Source organism: Camelus dromedarius, chromosome 31, assembly GCF_036321535.1.
Source record: "Camelus dromedarius isolate mCamDro1 chromosome 31, mCamDro1.pat, whole genome shotgun sequence".
In the NCBI taxonomy this organism is placed as follows: Eukaryota; Metazoa; Chordata; class Mammalia; order Artiodactyla; family Camelidae; genus Camelus; species Camelus dromedarius.
Window position 1 is genome coordinate 23,923,447 of NC_087466.1, and position 17,655 is coordinate 23,941,101.

The 17,655-nt window shown below is 61.8% G+C and overlaps 1 protein-coding gene across 4 annotated transcripts in view; it reads left to right on the forward strand.

Moving 5' to 3' along the window:
* ADGRD1 (adhesion G protein-coupled receptor D1) overlaps positions 1–17,362 on the forward strand; it is a 157,308-nt gene extending 139,946 nt beyond the window's left edge. For all 4 annotated transcript variants that reach the window (XM_064481327.1, XM_064481329.1, XM_064481325.1 and 1 more), the window contains 6 exons: positions 903–969; positions 8,968–9,059; positions 11,735–11,861; positions 13,044–13,085; positions 14,377–14,469; positions 14,869–17,362. In XM_064481327.1, coding sequence (XP_064337397.1) covers positions 903–969; positions 8,968–9,059; positions 11,735–11,861; positions 13,044–13,085; positions 14,377–14,469; positions 14,869–14,964 — 517 coding nt within the window. In that variant the 3' untranslated portion in view covers positions 14,965–17,362. The remainder of the gene's footprint in view (positions 1–902; positions 970–8,967; positions 9,060–11,734; positions 11,862–13,043; positions 13,086–14,376; positions 14,470–14,868) is intronic.
* The last annotated feature ends 293 nt before the right edge of the window (positions 17,363–17,655 follow it).

Here is a 17,655-nt window from a genome sequence, read left to right on the forward strand (position 1 = left end):
TCCCCCTGTGCAGGGCGGGTGTCCTCACAGCGCCTCCCAGGGGTCACCGTGAGGTTACAGGAGGAGATGCAGCCCCTGGGTTGCTGTGCTGTGGGCGGGCGGGGGCTCAGTGGGCCGGCTTGAGTGAGTGAACGGGGCGGCCCCGCAGGGACGTCCACGTCCTGTGTTGGTGAGGACGTGCCTGCGCCCGGCCAGATCCCAGAGAACATGCCAGGTCCCGGGGCTGCCCCAGATCCAGGGGGTGACGTGTCCCCGGGAGCCCCAGGCTCTTGGCGGCTCTCATGCTCAGGAGAGAAGTGAGGTGGTCAAGGGGCTGGCTTTCTTGCCCAAGTTCCTGGAATGACACCTCGGGAACCAGGGAGAATTTCACATCCTCATACTGGACCCTGCTTCCCAGACGAGGCTTCTCTGGAACTCCGAGCTGCAGCTGGGCTCCGCTGGGACCTCTCCTCTTGGCTGGGTGGCCCTGCTGTGCAGTGGAACTGACCAGTAGGTGATGAGCAGGTGGAGGTGGCCAGCCCTGTGTCACGTGCTGGCTCCTCGCTCTAATCCCAGCTGCAGACACCGAAGTGCCCGGAAGAGAGCTGGCCCCTGGCAAGGGTCTTACTTTCTTGTCATAATAAAATTAAAACCTTTTTTGGATTTGGGCTAGACTGTTGAGAGAAGGTGACCTGCTAAAGCTTTCTTTTCCCTGAGCTGGTCTGCAGACTGGGGACACCCTTCCCAAGGGCGGGGGACACGAGGTCACGGCCAGGATGCGGCGTGTGTGTTGGGAAGAGCACTGTCCCTGGACCGTGCCCCAGGTTGTCCCTGTGCCGTCTTGGCAGCTGCTCTGGCGGAAGCGCCCCGGCGCCCGGGCAGGTGGGTGACGCCCTGAAGTAACACTCTGCCCCCTCCCGCAGTTGCTGGCTGTCTCTCAGGAACGGCGCCGTCTGGGCCTTCGTCGCCCCAGCGCTCTTCATCATTGTGGTATGTCCCCCGCCGCCGTGCGGACACGGGGCGGGGCGGGGCAGACACGGGGCGGGGCGGGGTGGGGCGGGCCGGGGGGGAGGAGGCACCGGGGCTCTGCTGAGACGGGCCAGGGCCCCCCCCACCCCGAGAGCGCGTCCCAAGCTGGGCGGCATCGTCCTGCTAAAGCCGCTCTTGGCGGATGTGGCCGGGGTCTCGTTTGTCCCAGCGCCTCTCAGGGAGGGTTAACGCAGCTCTGTTTAAGGCTCTCCCAGCTGAAGCGCGGGCGAGGGTGTGCACCCGGGAGGGGCCGTAACAGAAGTCCTGTGATCACAAGGGGCAGGAAACCCGGCTCAGAGAGGTCGGCGGGAACGGGCATCTGTGAGCCCAGGGCAGGAGCCGGCCGGGCCGCTTGGTCCAGGGCTCGGGCGGGGCCGCCTCCGTGTGTTCCCGCGCCCCGTCCCTCAGCTGTTCCCCTCCAGGGCAGCTCCACTGGCAGACGGGTCGCCCCGGGGCTGATAAGGAACTCAAGGGAGGGCCTCATAAAACCCTAGTGACTGTCAGGGGGAGAGACCCCTTCGCTGTCCTGCTGCTGTTGGAGCCGCGTGTCCCGCAGCCGTCCCAGGGCCGAGTGTCCTCACACTGCGGGGCGAGGGCAGGGCTCCTGCCGGAGACACTTGCTCCTTCAGGGCCCGCACGCACCGCCGCCCCCGCCGGGCGTCCCTGCCTGCCGTCGCGGCAACCACGGCCTGTGTCCCGGGCCTCGTGATAACTCACACTGCCCGTGTCACCAGTGGTGGCCGTCAGCAGGCACTTGGGGAGCGGGTCCGTGGAGGCGCTGAAGCCCAGCGCCCCTGCTGCCCGCCCCCGCGGACAGCCCACAGATGCTGCGAGGCCAGCCCTCCCCTCTCGGCCCCGCTCCTGCTCCCTTCCCCAGCTGCTGGTTGAAAGCTTCCCTTGACTTTGTTCCCAGTTTGTGCCGCTGACTGAGGCCGGGGGCCCTGGTGGTTAATTAGAAGCGTATCCGAGGGAAGATGCTGAGGTCACGGCTTCTTCCTCCTTGATTAACGTTCCGCTCAGACGTCCTCACGCCACACGGAGGGGCGGCGGCCTCTTCCTGGTAAAGAGCTTCTGGAAGGGCAGAGTCGGGGTCGTCACCGTGGTGTCATCGTCTGTCTGGGACGGGGGGGTGGCACGACACCCTCAGTCAGGCTGCGCTGACTGCTCCCCTGCACGCCCGGCTCCTGCCGGGTGACGCATGCTCCGGGGCGTCCACAGGGACCAGCTGGAGACAGGGTTTCCCTTCACCCCGTGCTGGCCTGTGGGCCTCCTGGGCCCTCCGTGGCCCCGGTGTCCGGCCTCTGTGCCAGGGGAGGGCCGGGCCGCGCTCCCTGCCCGGTGGGGCTGTGGGCCCACTGGGGTCTCTGTAGGATCTGCATGGGGCCCTGGTGGGAGCGGTGGGCCACGGGGAGATGGGAGCCATGTGGGCGTCAGCTGAGCGCCCCTCCCCAAGCTGTGCCCAGGGCGCTGGTCTGGACGGACGTGGACCAGGTTCAGGTGTGGGGGGTGGACGGATGCCCAGAGTGCACCCCGGCCCCCTGTGCAGGGCTGTGGGTGCAGGGCTGCTCCATCCCCCACAGCCACACTGCTGTTGCAGCGCCGGCCGCAGCCCGACCGCAGGCTCCCTGAAGCTGTCTCTCTGCTTTCAGCCCTTCTGTCTCACAGGAGCCGCTGTCCCAGGGGGTCAGAATCACACTATTGTGTCCCCTCTGCGAGGGAGGGGCACCGCAGTCTCTGCCAGGCCAGGGCAGGTGGCGCACCTGTTCTGTAGAGGAGATTGCCTTCCAGGAAGGGGGCAGCGTCGGGAGGGCACAGGGCCGAGGTCCCCGAGCGTCAGCCCCTCCTCTGCGCTAACCCACAGCTCTGAGGACAGGCCTGTTTCTTCGCTGACCTGCTCTCGGCTGCGGGAGGAGGCGGTGTGTTGTCGTGGTGACGTGTCCCTGACTTTCAGTCCAGGCTGCCCCCTGTCCCCTGTCCCCGGGGCTGCATGAGGACCGTCTGCAGTCCCTTGACCGCTGGCCTTTCGCAGGATGCCAGGGGCCTCAGGGGGTGACCCCGCATGTTACCTCTCTTCCTGCTCTCTGGGGTCAGGGAGGGCGATACACCTGGTCAACCTGAGACACAGGCTCAGACCAGACTCCAGTGCCCTCGAGGATTAAACCCTCCCGGGCAGAGCACGGGCGCTGGAGGGGGTGGAAGGGGAGCAACTGGATTTGCAGTCCCCGCGTCCCCTGTTCTCTCTGCCCTGACTTAACCCTCCAGATCTGGGGGGCCGGCAGGATCGCCCCCGTTCCAGACTTTCCCAGGTGGTCTGAGTGTCTGTCCTGACTTTGGTCAGTGACAGCGGGGGATCCGGAGGCGGCCCTGCCCGGACCCTTCCCCACCCCCACCCCAGCGCAGGGTCCAGCAGTGGGGTCCCAGCCTCCTGTGTCCTCCGGGCCTGCTGGAGCCCCGCTGTTGTTCCCGAGGGGGCGTCACCTCCAGCCCCAGCCCAGCCCTGCTCCTCAAGGTCAGCCATCAACCCTGAGAATGGCAGTCCTCCAACTTGTCAGTGGTGGAATTGCTGGGGAGCCTGAGAGCAGCTCGCACGCTGGGCCCCGCCTCAGAGGGTCCGGGTTTACTGGACCCGGGATCCGCGATTTGTCAGAGCTCCAGGGAATTCCAGCGTGGAGCCAGCCTGAGGTCCACGATGGGCTTGGGGAAGTCAGAGAGCCCCGCTTAGAAGTGGGCTGAAAAGTCTTGGACGACGGCTTCACAGTCACGTGCGTGGTCAGCTGGCTGCGGCCAACGTGGTAAAGCACGCTTCTTGGTGCAACAGACACAGCCACTTCCTTACACGCTCTCTGCGGCAGCTGTCACGCTGTCGCAGTTGAGTTTAATTGTTGCCAGAGAGGCTGGGTGTCCCCCAACGCCAGGCACATTTGCTCCCTGGACCTTGACAGAAGCAGCACGTAGACCCAGGGCTGGGATGCGGCGGAGGGGTCCCGAGACCCAGCCTCCCTGACTCTGTCAGGTCTCTCGCTGGCCGGGGCCGGGGGTGCCTTGTGTGCTTCGTCCCCTCAGAGGACCCTTGGCTGTGCCGTCGTGAGTTGCACCACATTGTCCCCCAGGTCCTCTACCTGGTTTCCAAACGAAGACAGCAGGTTTCAGAACAAGAAGTGTGGCCTGACCCCGTTGTATAGAGCGTGCACAGCTCTGCCTGGGTGCACGTTCCCGTGAGTCTGCCCACAGGACGAGTGCACACGAGATGGGGCTCCCTAGAGAGCGATTTGTGTCCGGGGAGCACGCCCTTCAACGTCCCCTGTTTAGAAACACTCATGTGTCTCTTGCAGAGTTTTAAACTGAAACGCTCATGGGCAGGTGCGTGTTTGTGCTGGGGCGTGTGGTTTCTGTGTGTCCTGATGAGCTGGCCCCGGAGGGGCAGGCACCTAGGGACGGTGATGGTCCCTGTGGTGCCTGCTGGGCCCAGTGCTGGCGAGGAAAGAACAGAGCTGAGCCCCTTCCTGTAACAGCTCGTGCTGTCACCTCACTGCCAAATGCACGCCCACCGACTGTCCCTCTGCAAGCTGTTCCCACAAGTGTGACGGGAAATGTGTGTCATTTTCTGGGGGACTCCAGTTAGGGTGAGTGCAAACACATCCCAAGGACTCAGCGGGTTTTACAGAAGCAGGGACCCCGCGGCCAGCAGGGGCATCTTGGCCTGAGCCCCGCCCCCTCCCCACGGGGTCTGCTCCGTGTCCACCCCGCTGGGGAGAAAGCCTCCAACCAGGGAAGAGGGTCTGGAGTCTTAAAATTCTCCTCTCACTTGAGAAGGAGCCACAGTGGCCACGTGAGTACATTGGTAAAGACACACGGATTCAGACACAGTTACAAATTCATAGACACGGACACGACATGGACACAAACACGGTCACCGCTGCAGGCGCTTAGATGGGGAGGGAGGTACAGAGTCCGACACGCACGCGGAACCGGGCGTGGACACACACCGCAGGCCTTACGCTGTCCGTGCTGTGTGTTCGTGCGCACGTGCAGCCTTGCGTTGTCAGATCGTGCTGTCCGTCCCGATGGCTTGCCACCAGTACCTGAGCGGTGACCCTGAGCCAGGTCAAGACACAGAGCCTGGCCCGAACCCCAGAAGCCCTACCCAGCCCGCTCCCTCCTCGGAGCAGAGGCCCCCGTGATGTTGAGTGTGTGTCCTTCCTCCACCCGCCCCCCCCCCCTGCTTGCTGGCATGCGGCCCTTTGACGTCCGTCCCCCGTAGCTTGCCGGCTGTTCTGAGGCAGGGGCGCTTAGCCAGTGAGATGCCCCCGTCTCCTTACAGACGGGGCCTTTTCTGGTCTGCAGCCAGGCGCAAGTCAGGGCGAGCGAGATGGAGCGAGGGGCCCAGGCCACTTCTGTTCTGTATTTTCATGAAACGCCAGACTCGTTTCCCCCGCAGCCGCCGCTCCCACACTTAATTGCGCATTGATGCAGGATCAGAGGCCAGGGCGCCCTCTCTCGTGATGCCGCCCGCAGCAGACATGCTTGTCTTACCAACGCGGAGGGAATGTGGGCGCCAGATGAGATCAGACAGGCCCCCAGCTGATGTGGGGGGGGGAATAAATCAGCCCCAGCGAAGCTTTCGAGAGACAGGATTGATGATGGACTGTAACAGACAGTAATGCCAGCAGCTTAAGCACGACTGAAGCGCTTTCTTAAGGCCTTTCTTGGGCCTTAAATACAGAGGCCAAGAAATAACAAAAGGGCTGAAATCCAATTAATCACTGAGAGCATTTCCGTGCCTGTTAAACAATTTGCCATAATCTGATTTTCCATTCAGTGGCCACATCACATGGTCTATGAATAGCAGTCTGTGAATCCCCTGGCGTCTCACCTGAGTCGCACGTTTCAGCCTCCAGCTGGCGAAGGGGGAGGTTATCTTAATGAGACGAGCGGGGTCACGCGGGGGGTTCAGGCCCCCCCAGAGGCTGCCTGGCGCCCGTCCCCCGGGTTCTGGGCTCTGGTTTGTCCACCTCTTTCCCTGAATTACTGGGACATTTCACAATTAAGTCTCTTTCCTCCTGAGCCCAAGGATGCTACTAAGACGTTCACAGAAAAAGGGATTTATGTTATTCCCCTTTTATAATTTAATTAGTTTGATTTTTGAATTTTAACACACATGGTTAAAACTTTGAAAGCAACGCTTAACAACGTACACGGATAGTCTGTCCCCAGGCCTCTCCTCGACTCCCTGGTTTCCACCTGCCCCCCCCCCCCCGCAGCGGACAACCCCTGGTGCTAACTGCTTGTGTGTCCTGGGGGCCCCGTGCAGACGCGGGCGAGTATGAGCGTAGATTCGCCTCGTGCTGGGCCTCCTCCACCCGGCAGATGTCGGTCCGTGGCTTTATCGGCACTGGAAGAGCTGTCTTTGTCCACTAGGTCCGCAGTGCAGGCCGACCACCGTAGCCCCCAAACCGCTCCCTGTGGAAAACAAGTCAAGTTGTTTCCAGTCTTTTCTTGTTACAAGTGAGGCTTCAGCCTTGGCCAGTGAGTGAGGAACCCAGGGCATCGTTCCCAGAGCTGCTGTTTATTTATGACTTAGATGGCTGACGCCTTGAGCACGTGTGAGCACATCTGACTGTCCGTCATGACTGGATCACCGCGTTCCGTTGATTCTTGTTTCATGGTTGGCTTTATTCCTTTGATAACCGTGTAAGTTTAAAAAGCTAAAGCTCTGAACTGTTCTTAGAAACACTGATCAGTAGATACACGTAAACTTAAAAAATGTGCAGCGTATTGTGTATCTGTATTTACGTGTGATACACTGTATACGTGGAGTCAAATTGTAACAATCTGCCTAATAAAACTGAAAAGTGGAAAAAGAAAAAGAAAGAGGCAGGTCTTGCAGGGTGGTGGGTGGAGAACCTAGGGACGTGTTCTCGCCCAGAAAGCAAGGAAACTGCCGGAAGAGTTACCCGTGTAAGACACCCAGACCTCTCAGAGCTCCAGAACTCACCCACTGGCACTGAAACTGAAGAGCATTTATTCACGAAAAATTGCTGGCTCTTGGTGAGAGCAGCAGGGTCTGTGGCTTTGGGCCGGGGCCACCCCAGCCCACGTCCCCGCCTCGTGACGCAGCTGTTGACACTGGAGGCGAGGGTGTGCGGTGCCCACCTGCCCCAGAGCATACGCTCTTCTCAGATGCCGCTGGACCTCGGTGTCTGGAATTGAAACCCCTGTCCTTGAAGCAGCCACCTGTTAGTTCCCTCGCACTTGTCACTGTCCCCCTTGAATGGGGCGTCCCCGCGTTTTCACACCAGAAGCCCAGCATCCGGGCGGACCCACCTCTTTCTGTCTGGCTGAGCGTGGCTTTCTCGCGGCTGTAACGCAGTCAGCCGGCGCCGGGGGGCGGGAGGCGCAGGGGTTGCTGGATGTTCCCATCCGCGAACCTCTCCGTCTTCCCTGACCGCAGGAGAATCCCACCATGGCCCTCGTTTTACACAACGAGGGCCAAGGAGGTGGCCTGACTGCCAGGAGCTGGGCTGCCAGGTGGGAGGTGGTTAGTTCAGACCAGGGCCCAGCTAAGAGCATTTGTTCTCCTTTCACTGTAACGGCTGACGGTTAAGCCTTTACTCGCTTGCTGCGGTAGTGTAAGCCAGGGACCGAGCGGGCAGAGATGCCGGCTCCCCGGGGCTCCGCCCCACATAGCAGCGGGCCTGGGGGTGTCTCACTGCTGCACAGGCCCTGAAGGAGAGGCTGCTGCTGACTCGAGGACCCAGGAGCTGGGAGGGGGAGGAGGAGGTGGGCTGGGCGTGGGACAGGGCTGCGCACGGAGGCAGAGTGGGGAGAGGTGTCTGCAGGGTCCCTGAGATAAGAGGTGAGAGCAGAGGTGCTTGGGAAAAGCATCAGGCTGGGCGCCCAGGGGAGGCCTCCAAGGCAGGTGTGTGTGTGGCGTGGCCAGCCTGGGAGGGGCCTGGGTGCCCACCTGTAGCTCCCTTCACAGCCTAGGATGCTCTGCTGTGCCCCGGGCTTCAGCCGCTTTCCCTGTGAGGCCTGCCAGGCCTGTCGTTGCCCTGTCGTTGTCTGTGGTCGGGCCCAGACGTTCACACGTGGCCTGAAACTGGACTCCCCACCGACTCTGTAAATGACCTCAGAGTTTTTCAAAAACAAGGGAGAGGTCCCTGGTCCCAGCACTGCCCCTGAATCTGGCTGTGGCCCCTGGAGCAGAAGGAGCTCGGGGTGGGCGGCCCTCACTTCCCCTGCTGTCACCTGCCTGTCAGGCTCCTGTTCCGGACCCTGGAGAGCTGCCCGCGGGAGGGGCAGGTTCTGCTGGAGCCTCTGCCAGAGACACTCTCAGCCCCCCAGCCCCCCGCCCACAAGGGGAGCCTCCCAGCAGGTTCCTAGCAGGGAGGGAGCCTTGGGGAAGAGATGACAGCCCTCTGCTTGGACTCCTGGGTCCTACAGCCGCAGGCCGGGGGTGGGGGCGGGAAGTGAGAGCTAGGCTGTCCTCTGGGCTTTGCAGACGTGGCTTCTCATCCGTCTAACACTCCGATTGCACTGTGGGCATCACCACTCTTTCTCATCAGGTGGGGAAACAGGTTCAGAGGACTTGGGTAAGTTGCCAGGGCCACACCAGTGAGCATGTGCTGACATGGGCTGGGCCCAGGCCTGGCTGATTCTGAGGCTCATGCTCGCCTTGGTGCTGAGCCGAGGGGAGCGCCCTTCCATGTGCTCCTGGGGACTAGAATGGGGTGTCTTGCTGTCTGTTCTTGGTGGCACAGCCTCGAGCCCTGGGAAGGCAGTCTTGCAGGTGGTCTGCGTTGGTAAGCGTTCAAGGACACAGCTTAGGTTCCTCCCAGAGACCCGCCTGTGGTCTCGGGAGGCCTGGCTGGGGAGTGGGCGCTGCCAGGTGGGCTGGGGTGTGCTGCAGCTGTGTGCCAGCCCCTCACCCCGTCTCCCGTGCCCCTCCTCCTCGTGCAGGTCAACATCGGCATCCTCATCGCCGTGACCAGGGTCATTTCACAGATCAGCGCTGACAACTACAAGATACACGGTGACCCCAGCGCCTTCAAGTAAGCTGGGCCCTGGGCTGGCGGCTGCACCCCCGCCCGTGGAGATGGCTCGGGGCAGCAGGGGGGCAGGGCGCAGCCCTGGTCTCACTTGGTGTCCTCTCCACATCATTGGGAGCACAGGGCTCAGGTTTTCATCCGTCTCTGTGGGAGGACCAGCCCCCGTTCTCAGCTCGCTGCCAGCATTTGTAAAGGGGGGGGGGTTCTCCCAGGGACTGCTTCACCCCTGGGGTGAGAGGAGCTTGCGGCGGGGCAGAGAGAATCCTGGAAATTGGCCGCCCGACCTGTGTCAGTCCTGCCTCAGCCCCTCCCCACGGGGACCTGTGGGTCGCTCAGCCCCGCAACGCCTCGTCCTCCTCGCCTGTGAAGTGGGGTGGCCGTGGTCGTCTCACAGGGCGGGCCTCCCTGGCGTGTCTGGGGCTGGTCCCCAGGAGGAGCAGGGGTCTCGGGCAGGGATTCCACCCACACGCTCGCTGCCTTCTGGGCCTTCCTGACCCCATACGCAGGGTTCTGCCGAATGCAACCCAACCCAGCACAATTTGGCTAAAGCAGAAGGCGTGTTTATTGACACAAGTGACCATAGTCCAGGGGGGAGTCTAGAATGGCTTGGGCCAGGGGATCAGGTAACATCACCAGGACCCCGTTGTTCCTCATTTCTCAGCTCTGTGTCCTCTGTCGGCTTCGTGCTGAGAGGGACTCTGCCTTCTGGTGACAGAAGAGCCACAACAGGAGGTTCAGGTCCCTGGGAAGGTGTGTCTGTTTCCCCCGCAGTCAGACGGAGAACCTGGGCCTGGGGGCCGAGACCCAGACCAGCCCACATGCCCATCCCTGAACCAGTCTCGGAGGATGGGAGTCACCCGTTAACCGGGACCTGAGGCACATGGTGCGTCCTGGTTCTGGGGTGCAGCCAGCAGCCCCAAACCACACGGCCAGGAAGTGCGGGAGGCGGTTCCTCACAGGGGACTTAGGGGCACAGACACCAGGGAGCTGACGTTCCCTAAGTCGCTTTAGCCTCGCTGAATCTCTTCTGATCTGAAAGGGAAGCCCGTAAACGCGCCAGCAGCAAATCAGTAAGACAATCATCCTGTGATGAATCCTAAACACTGTGAATTAACCTGACAAGTGGCTCCGGCCTCTGGGGCTTTTTCAGCCCCTGGGAACCGTGGCGGCTGCGCCCCGTGGGAGAGGAGATGCTCCCGCATCAGGGGTCGCCTTTCTTCCTCCTCCATCCAGAGCAGACAGGCTGCCCCGTGAGGCTGACCCTCGGGGCCTGGCCAGGGAGGAGCCCGTCCCTCCCTCACCCCGACCTCAGCCCCCCGGGGCCTCCCCTCGGCGCTTAGAACCCTGTTGGTCTCCAGCACAAGCTCCCGCTCCCCCGTCTGGCCCGGCACTGGCGGGACCACAGCCCTCCTGGGCCCAGAACAGCCCGGGTGCTCAGCCCACACCTGTGCGCCCCGTCTCTGCCCCCAGCCTGCCCCTCTCTTTGCCCCCACGGCCCCGGGAGGCAGCCTCGTCCACGGCCTGTCTGCTCTCAGGGGACCTGGTCCCCGAGTGGAGGCTGACATGGGGGAGGTGGGGGCTGTGCTTCAGGAGGGCGCTTCCGTGTCTCTGTGGGCTGGCGGCGCGGCCCGCTGTCCCTCCCGTGTCCTGCAGGTGACAGGACGGCCCAGGGACCGACCTCCTGGAGAGAGCCCACCTGGCTCCCGGGGCAGACCCCTGATTCCCCCCCACCGCCCGGCACAGGCCCTGCACTGGCTCCTCCTCTTCAAGGGGCCGGGCCGGACTAACAAGCCAGCCAAGTGCTCATGACTGACAGACGAGGTGCTTCCTCAGGAGCCTGTCCCGGGCTGGCTCCCACCTGCTTCCTAAGCCATGTTCTGTGGTCACGAGCCCCAACTCCCCAGCAAGCAGCAGAGAACTGTGTTTTCCCAAGTGAGACCCGGGTCCTGGGGGCGGGGGCAGGTGGAGCCGCCCACGTGAGCAAGGACGTGGGAAGTGGGCGCTCACGTGGCCCAAGCCCCTCGCAGGCCCGGCCCCCCCGGGGGGGCGGCCTCGGGGAGTAACGTGCGTCTGGACGGCGCCCCCACCTGCCCCGGCCTCCTCTGGTGCAGGGACCCCCCCTCCTGCGTTTGACAAGGGGGCCTGACAGCTCTGGCCGCGTGAACAGGGGTCCTCAGTGAGCCTCCTCTAGGAGAGGGTTTTCCAGAGATCTTCAGTTTTATTGCCTTCATTTTTCAGAAGAAACAAGCGTGGCTTTAAAAACAGCACATTTGATGCCTGTGTCTCAGTGACTGCTCCTTTCAATTACAGCTTTCCAGGATCTAAAGATTGAAGCTGAATAATTCAAGATATTTTGCCTTCCCAGATTCAGGTGTTTTATTTTACCTGTATTGACTTTATGAAGACACCTGGGCTGCAGCCTCCCCGAGAGCTGACGTGTGGTTCCGGGCGCCCAGCGCCAGCTGCGGCCGAGCAGGGCCAGGGCTGTCAGCTTGGCCCAGAGGTGGCTGGGGGGGGGGGCCCGGACTCACACGTCCCAGACGGCCAGCTCCTCACTCGTGGTGCGGAGCCCAGGGCTCAGTCCCGGCAGGGGCCATCTGCTCGCATCCAGGAGCCTCACGTCGGGACCCACCCTGCCTGCCCACCACCCAGAGTGGCCACGCCTGTTTCCCTTTCAGGTTGACAGCGAAAGCTGTGGCTGTGCTGCTGCCCATCCTGGGAACCTCATGGGTCTTCGGCGTCCTTGCTGTCAACAGCCAGGCCGTGGTCTTCCAGTACATGTTTGCCATACTCAACTCCCTGCAGGTGAGGCCCGATGGACCGTCAGACGGGCGAGCTGGCTTCAGTTTTGTGCGTGGAGGTGGGGGCACCCCGGAGGCCGGCAGACAAAGCCATCGAGGGAGCACACACCAGGGTCTGAGCAGACGAGGTGTGCAGGGTCATGACCCCATTCACAGCAGGGCCGCCTCGTCCTCCTGGCCAGTATCTGTGGGAGGCCCCTCCAGGCCTGAAAGAAGATGGTCAGCCTGTGGGCAGCGCCTGAACGAGAGCCGGGCGTGGAGAGGTGGTGATAGTGGGGGTGGGTGATGGAGAGCTGGTGGTGGTACCTCGGGTTCTGAGTTCTCATCTGCCCCCTGCGTGGAAGGGCTGGAAGGGTAACAGCCTAGAAACCAAAGACGTGAGATGCCCAGCATCTCAGTCCCCAGACCCACAAGCCCGCACAGCCGAGCCGAAGGCTGAAGCCTGGCGAGCACCCGCACCGCCCAGCCCCGTGCTCACTGCAGCGTCCTCGCTGCGCCCGGCCTTCGCGGCTGGCTGCTGTGTACCAAGCCCCCACGCGCAGCTTCCCTCTGGTGGTTTCTAGCGAAAGGTGGCAGGGGGTCCTGGCTGCAGCCGCCACACGCTCCTCATTTCCCTTCTCGGTGTCCCACTCTCCTCCTCCACAAAGCGGGGACAACAACAGGACCCAGCTCCCGGGGCTGCTTTTAGCACTGAGTGCGATGACTCCCGTGAAGGGCCTGCCCAGTGCTGACGCGGAGTACGGTCTCTAGGCGTCTGGGGACATCCCCATTCTTGCATCTGTTTTCACTGTGACCGTCGTCCTCAGCCTGCGGCGCGGACGCCAAGGCTCAGCTAGGGTGACGGCGCCACGCCCTCCCACTCGCCCTCCCCAGCAGGTTCGCTCCTCTCCCGGCTAAGCCTGCCTGGGATCCACCTGTCTCTCTGTCTTTGTCCAAGCGTCACAGCACCGGTGGGCCCCGGTCACACTGGCTGTCTCCGTCTAGGCCAGATCCCAGGACACCCTTCCACCCTCATGGCCTCCGGGTCACAGGATCCGGCCCCACAGCCCGCTCCCACGCTCCCCGACGCCGAGCCGTGCCGGTGCCGCTCAGAGCCCGTGGGCGGCGCTGGGAAGAGCCCTCAGGAGGTGTTTGCAACAAAATGCGAGTGGCTCTAATTCTGTGTTTTTCTCCCCTCCGTTCCCAGGGATTTTTCATCTTCCTCTTTCACTGTCTCCTGAATTCGGAGGTATGTCTGCTCCACATCTTGACCACATGAAGCTGTTTTTTCATTTCTGAAAGGGCGCGGAGAGCGGGAACGGTGTTGCCCCTCAGGCCGGTGTCGGGGAGTGGGATCCTGAGTGAGCCCTGGTGCTGGACACGGGCTGTGTGCAGGGAGCCACTTTCCATCAGCCTTGCTCCCTTGTGCTGGTTGCTAAGCAACGTACGTGCATCCTCCCGCATTGGTGTCACGCAGGCACCGATGGCTCTGTGGAGGACCAGGGGAGACGGAGACAGGGTGGGATAGCTGAGCCGAGAACCGGGACCTTGTTTGGCACCTGATGTATTAGGGAGAGTGAGATGCACATGTGCTCCCAGAAAACCCTCCCCAGAGGCATTCGGGAAGCCGCCCGAGGTGAGAGGAGGAGCCCCGACTGCGGGGGCGGGGGGGCTTCTGTGACGCGGCCTCCACAGGCCTGGGGTAGTGGGGCTCATTCTTCTCGGTGCCTCCGGGAGCCTCGCCCCTGCTGTGCACTTGGCCATGGGTGAGTGCCACACCCCATCCCTTGGGGCTTACAGTCCACGGGAGAAGTTTTATCCTTAAATTGTGGGCTTGGCTTGCGTTCCTTGGCATCTGCGCCCCTGCCAGGCTACCGTCAGGGGGAAATGCCTCTGGAGTGGTGACTGGGACCAGGGCAGGAGCACCACCTCATCTGTGCTTTGTCAGGAGCGTCCATCCATTTGCTCAGGGGTGGGTCAGGCAAGACGGGGGGAGCTGTGGGGGTGGGGCAGGGCGGGGTGAGTTGCCAAGGTGAGTTGGCGGCCGACGGGGGCCGGGGGGGGGGGGAGTCCCATGATTGCAAAGACCAGGGAGCAGCCCAGGCCGGGTCTGAGACTGGTCCCGCGGCAGAGGGGGTGCAGCCTCAGAACCACACACGGCCCGCCCCACGTGTGCGTCTGTTCCTTTACCTCTGTGTGTGGCTCTGTGCCAGGCACGCACTCTGCCCCCATGCCCTTCACTGTTGAGCGTGGCCTGTCTCCCCACCCAGAGCTGTGCGGCAGCAAAGGCCAGGCCAGATCCAGCTCCTTCTGCCCGTGCAGGGTCCGGGCCGTTGGTGGGGACACAGCCTCCACCTGCCAGATGAGTCAGTGACACAGAGCTCAGCTCTGGACCACGGACTCTGTCTGGGTCTGACGTTCAGGAATCCTGTCCTCCTCTGCGCTCGGTGTTTCTGCTTTAAATCAGCACAGACTCCTCGAGACCTTTTAGAATGACCTCTTACCACTGCTTCTAACGCGCCTTCCATTCTGCTTTGAAGGTGAGAGCGGCCTTCAAGCATAAAACCAAGGTCTGGTCCCTCACGAGCAGCTCCGCCCGCCACGCCAACGTGAAGCCCTTCAGCTCGGACATTGTGAGTGCCCAGCGTGTCTCGCCTGCCCCCTTCCCCCGCTGGCCGGCCCTGCCCTGAGCGCCTCCCCTCCTCAGCCCTCACTGACCGAGAGCTCTGGTTCCCTGTCCCCGTTGCCTGGTAAGCCTGTCCTTGTCAGCCCCGCCCTGGACTTGCTTTCCAGCTTCATGAGTTACGTGCAGCCTCTGCCTTACTGAGGATGGCGCGGCTCTGAGGATGGCGTGGCACTGAGGATGGGTCTTTTAAATCCTGAGCCTCCAGCCTCAGCTCCTCCTTCCCTGGCACCATCATCTGCATCATCTGTCCTGGGCAGACAGCTGCCCGGGCTGGGCCGGGGTGATGGAGGCTCAGGGGCTGGTCCTCATTCAACCCTTTCATGCCTCCCCCCTTTGCGGTTTGCAGATGAATGGGACCCGGCCAGGCACAGGCTCCACCAAGCTCGGCCCCTGGGACAAGAGCAGCCACTCTGCGCACCGCGTGGACCTGTCTGCCGTGTGAGCAGGGGGGCCACTGCCCCGGCTGGCCTGCTGCTCAGAATCCCCCAGCCCCTGCAAACAACACACGAGAAACACTCCACCCTCGCCAGCGGGACCCTCTCCTCGTTGCTGTCTGGACGTGGGGGTCACGGCCCCTGTGACAGCCGTCCTCACCTGTGACCCGCCCTCTGTGACAGAGCCCACGGCTCAGCCCGCAGCCTGTTTCACAGCGATGGCGACCCTGGCTGTGGGCTGAGCGTCTGCCTCCGGGCCCCTGGAACACACCACGGTCCCTCCCCGTAATCACTGCAAGTGCACGGAGTGTCGGCCCCTTGATACCGTGTGCACACAGGACCCAGGGCTGCAGCACCAGGAGGGAAGTTTAGCCTCTGCCACGCGAAGGGGACGGGGACCAGAGGCGAGGGTCCTGCAGGGGAGGGTCAGGCGGAGGCAGCTGTGGGCACATGGAAAAGCGAATAAGGAAGGTTTGCCACCTGCTGACTTTACCCAACAAGGTCCCCAAAGCCAGGCGCCCACCAAACAGTGACCCTTTCTGCAGGGTGACACCAGCGTGGGCCACCTTCACGATCTGGTCATGTGCCCATGCTGGGGCTCCGCTGAGGCCGAGGGCTTTGGGCTGGAGGGGCCAGGGGGGTGGCTGCCCAGGCCCTGTCTGTGGGCGGTGCCTTGCCAAGGTGAAGCCCCAGGTGGGGTCTTCTGCCCCGAGAGCTTCTCAGCCCCTTCCCCGGGAGCCCCGGGAGTGCTGGCTCGCCAGACCCACAGGCAGCCGTAAACTCTGCCCCTTTTCTTGCATCTGAGCCTTCTCTGTGTTCACGGCGGCCCACCAAGCCACCGTCTTCCAGCTTCCCCTAGAGAGTTTCTCCCTCATCACGTGTAAATTTTCCACGTCTGTAAGGAGCAGATCCCAGTGTGGGGGGAGCACAGTACATGATTTCCTGTCGCTACGGAGGCAGATCCTGACAGGCGGCGGCTGCCTGCTCCCCGCGTGGCACGCTGCTGGGAGGGGGTCCGGCCCGGGGACGGAGGGTGGCAGTAACCGTGTCTTCCGAGTTGACATTAATTCGTGGACCTGGCCTGAGCCCCCTGGGAAATGGGATAATCACTATGGCTCCGCGTGTGGGTTTGCGGTCCTGGATGGGAGCCGGAAGGCCGCTGGAATGTTGGCAGAGAGACTACGAGCTGTCGTGCTGTGATGACAGCTCTCCCCGTGCTGTGGCGAGTGTGGGTGAGAAGTGCCAGCCTGCTTGTGATACTGGAAGCCCTTCCTTTAGAACTGTGACGGTCGTGGCGTTAATGCCCGCCCCCCACGTCTGCTTTGTGTCGGAGTGAGTGTTTATGGAGTTCCGGGGACCTTTTCCCTCTTCAGTGGACGCCTTCGTAGGTCACCCCCTCCCCCGCCCCCGAGGACCACGAGTGTAAGGTCATCTTCAAGGTCTCCTGCCGGGGCACGGGCCGCACACCCAGCCGCGTGTTGCGCTTCCTCCCGGGTGAGGTCCCACGTGCACCAGCCCACCCAGCACCCGGTGGCAGCGCCACGTGCCGTCCCCACGGACCTGCCGCGGGGGGTGAGCCCGGCTGGTGCAGGCGGAGACCCCACGCTGCGTGAAAAGTCCGAGTGTGCCGGCGCCTGCCCCAGGCGCCCCTGGCGCCCCCGGAAGCCAGTCCCGTGTAGTGCGGTTTAGGCCCTTGTCCAGCCTGAGCGCACCTAGAAGTGAGAACACTGTATTCCTACGATTTACACTTGGATTTTTTTTTCTTATTTAGTTTCTGCTGAAGCAAATCAAGTAGGGAACTGTCCTCATTTTAGATGGGACTCTGTTTTTTTTTTTTAACTCTCAGCGTATTCACTCTACGTAGCTAACGTGTCAGGGGAAGTAACGGACGAACCTTTTATTTCTAAAGAATGGAAGTAGCGCACCCTGTTGATAGGCTGCATGTTTGGCTTCTGCGGTACTTTGTTATCTACACATAATTTGGTCAAAGATAAGAAATCGGAAAGAACTGTGTGTTCAAAGGAGTTTCTCGCACAGGAAAAATGATGAGCGCCACGCAGCAGTGAAAATACGTTGTGATTTTGGGGAAATAAAATCTTAACATCCTCCAAATAAAGTGTGATCCTCGATCTCTTGCTAGTGGAAGGGCAGCGGAACTGTGAGTCTTCCTGACAAAACTCTAAAGAGAAACAAAACACACGTGGGTGAGAGCCTGGCCTGGGATTCACTCAACACGCATTTGTCCAGCGCCTTCTGGGCACCTGGCACACGCCAGCTCCGGGGACACAGTGGTGGACGATGCCCTGCGCTCTGGGGAGACGCCAGCCAGTGGGCGTGGTGAGGAGGGACCGGCACTGGGGCTGGTGCAGCCCCGTGTCTCCCCAGGCTGATGCACTGCACGGTATACTGGTGCTTTTTTTTTTTTTAACTTTAACAATATACTTTATTTAAGGGGGGAGAGGGTATAGCTCAACGCTAGAGCGCGTGCTTAGCACAAGGTCCTGGGCTCAGTCCCCGGTGCCTCCATTAAACACATGAATGGATGAACAAATAAGTAAATAGATAAACAGACGAACCAAATTACTCCCCGAAAACAGAAACCCCCCAAAGACGTACTTCATTTAAGCTAATATATATCAAAAATATTATTTCAACACACAATCAATGTTAAAAAAAATTACTGAGCTATTTTACATCGT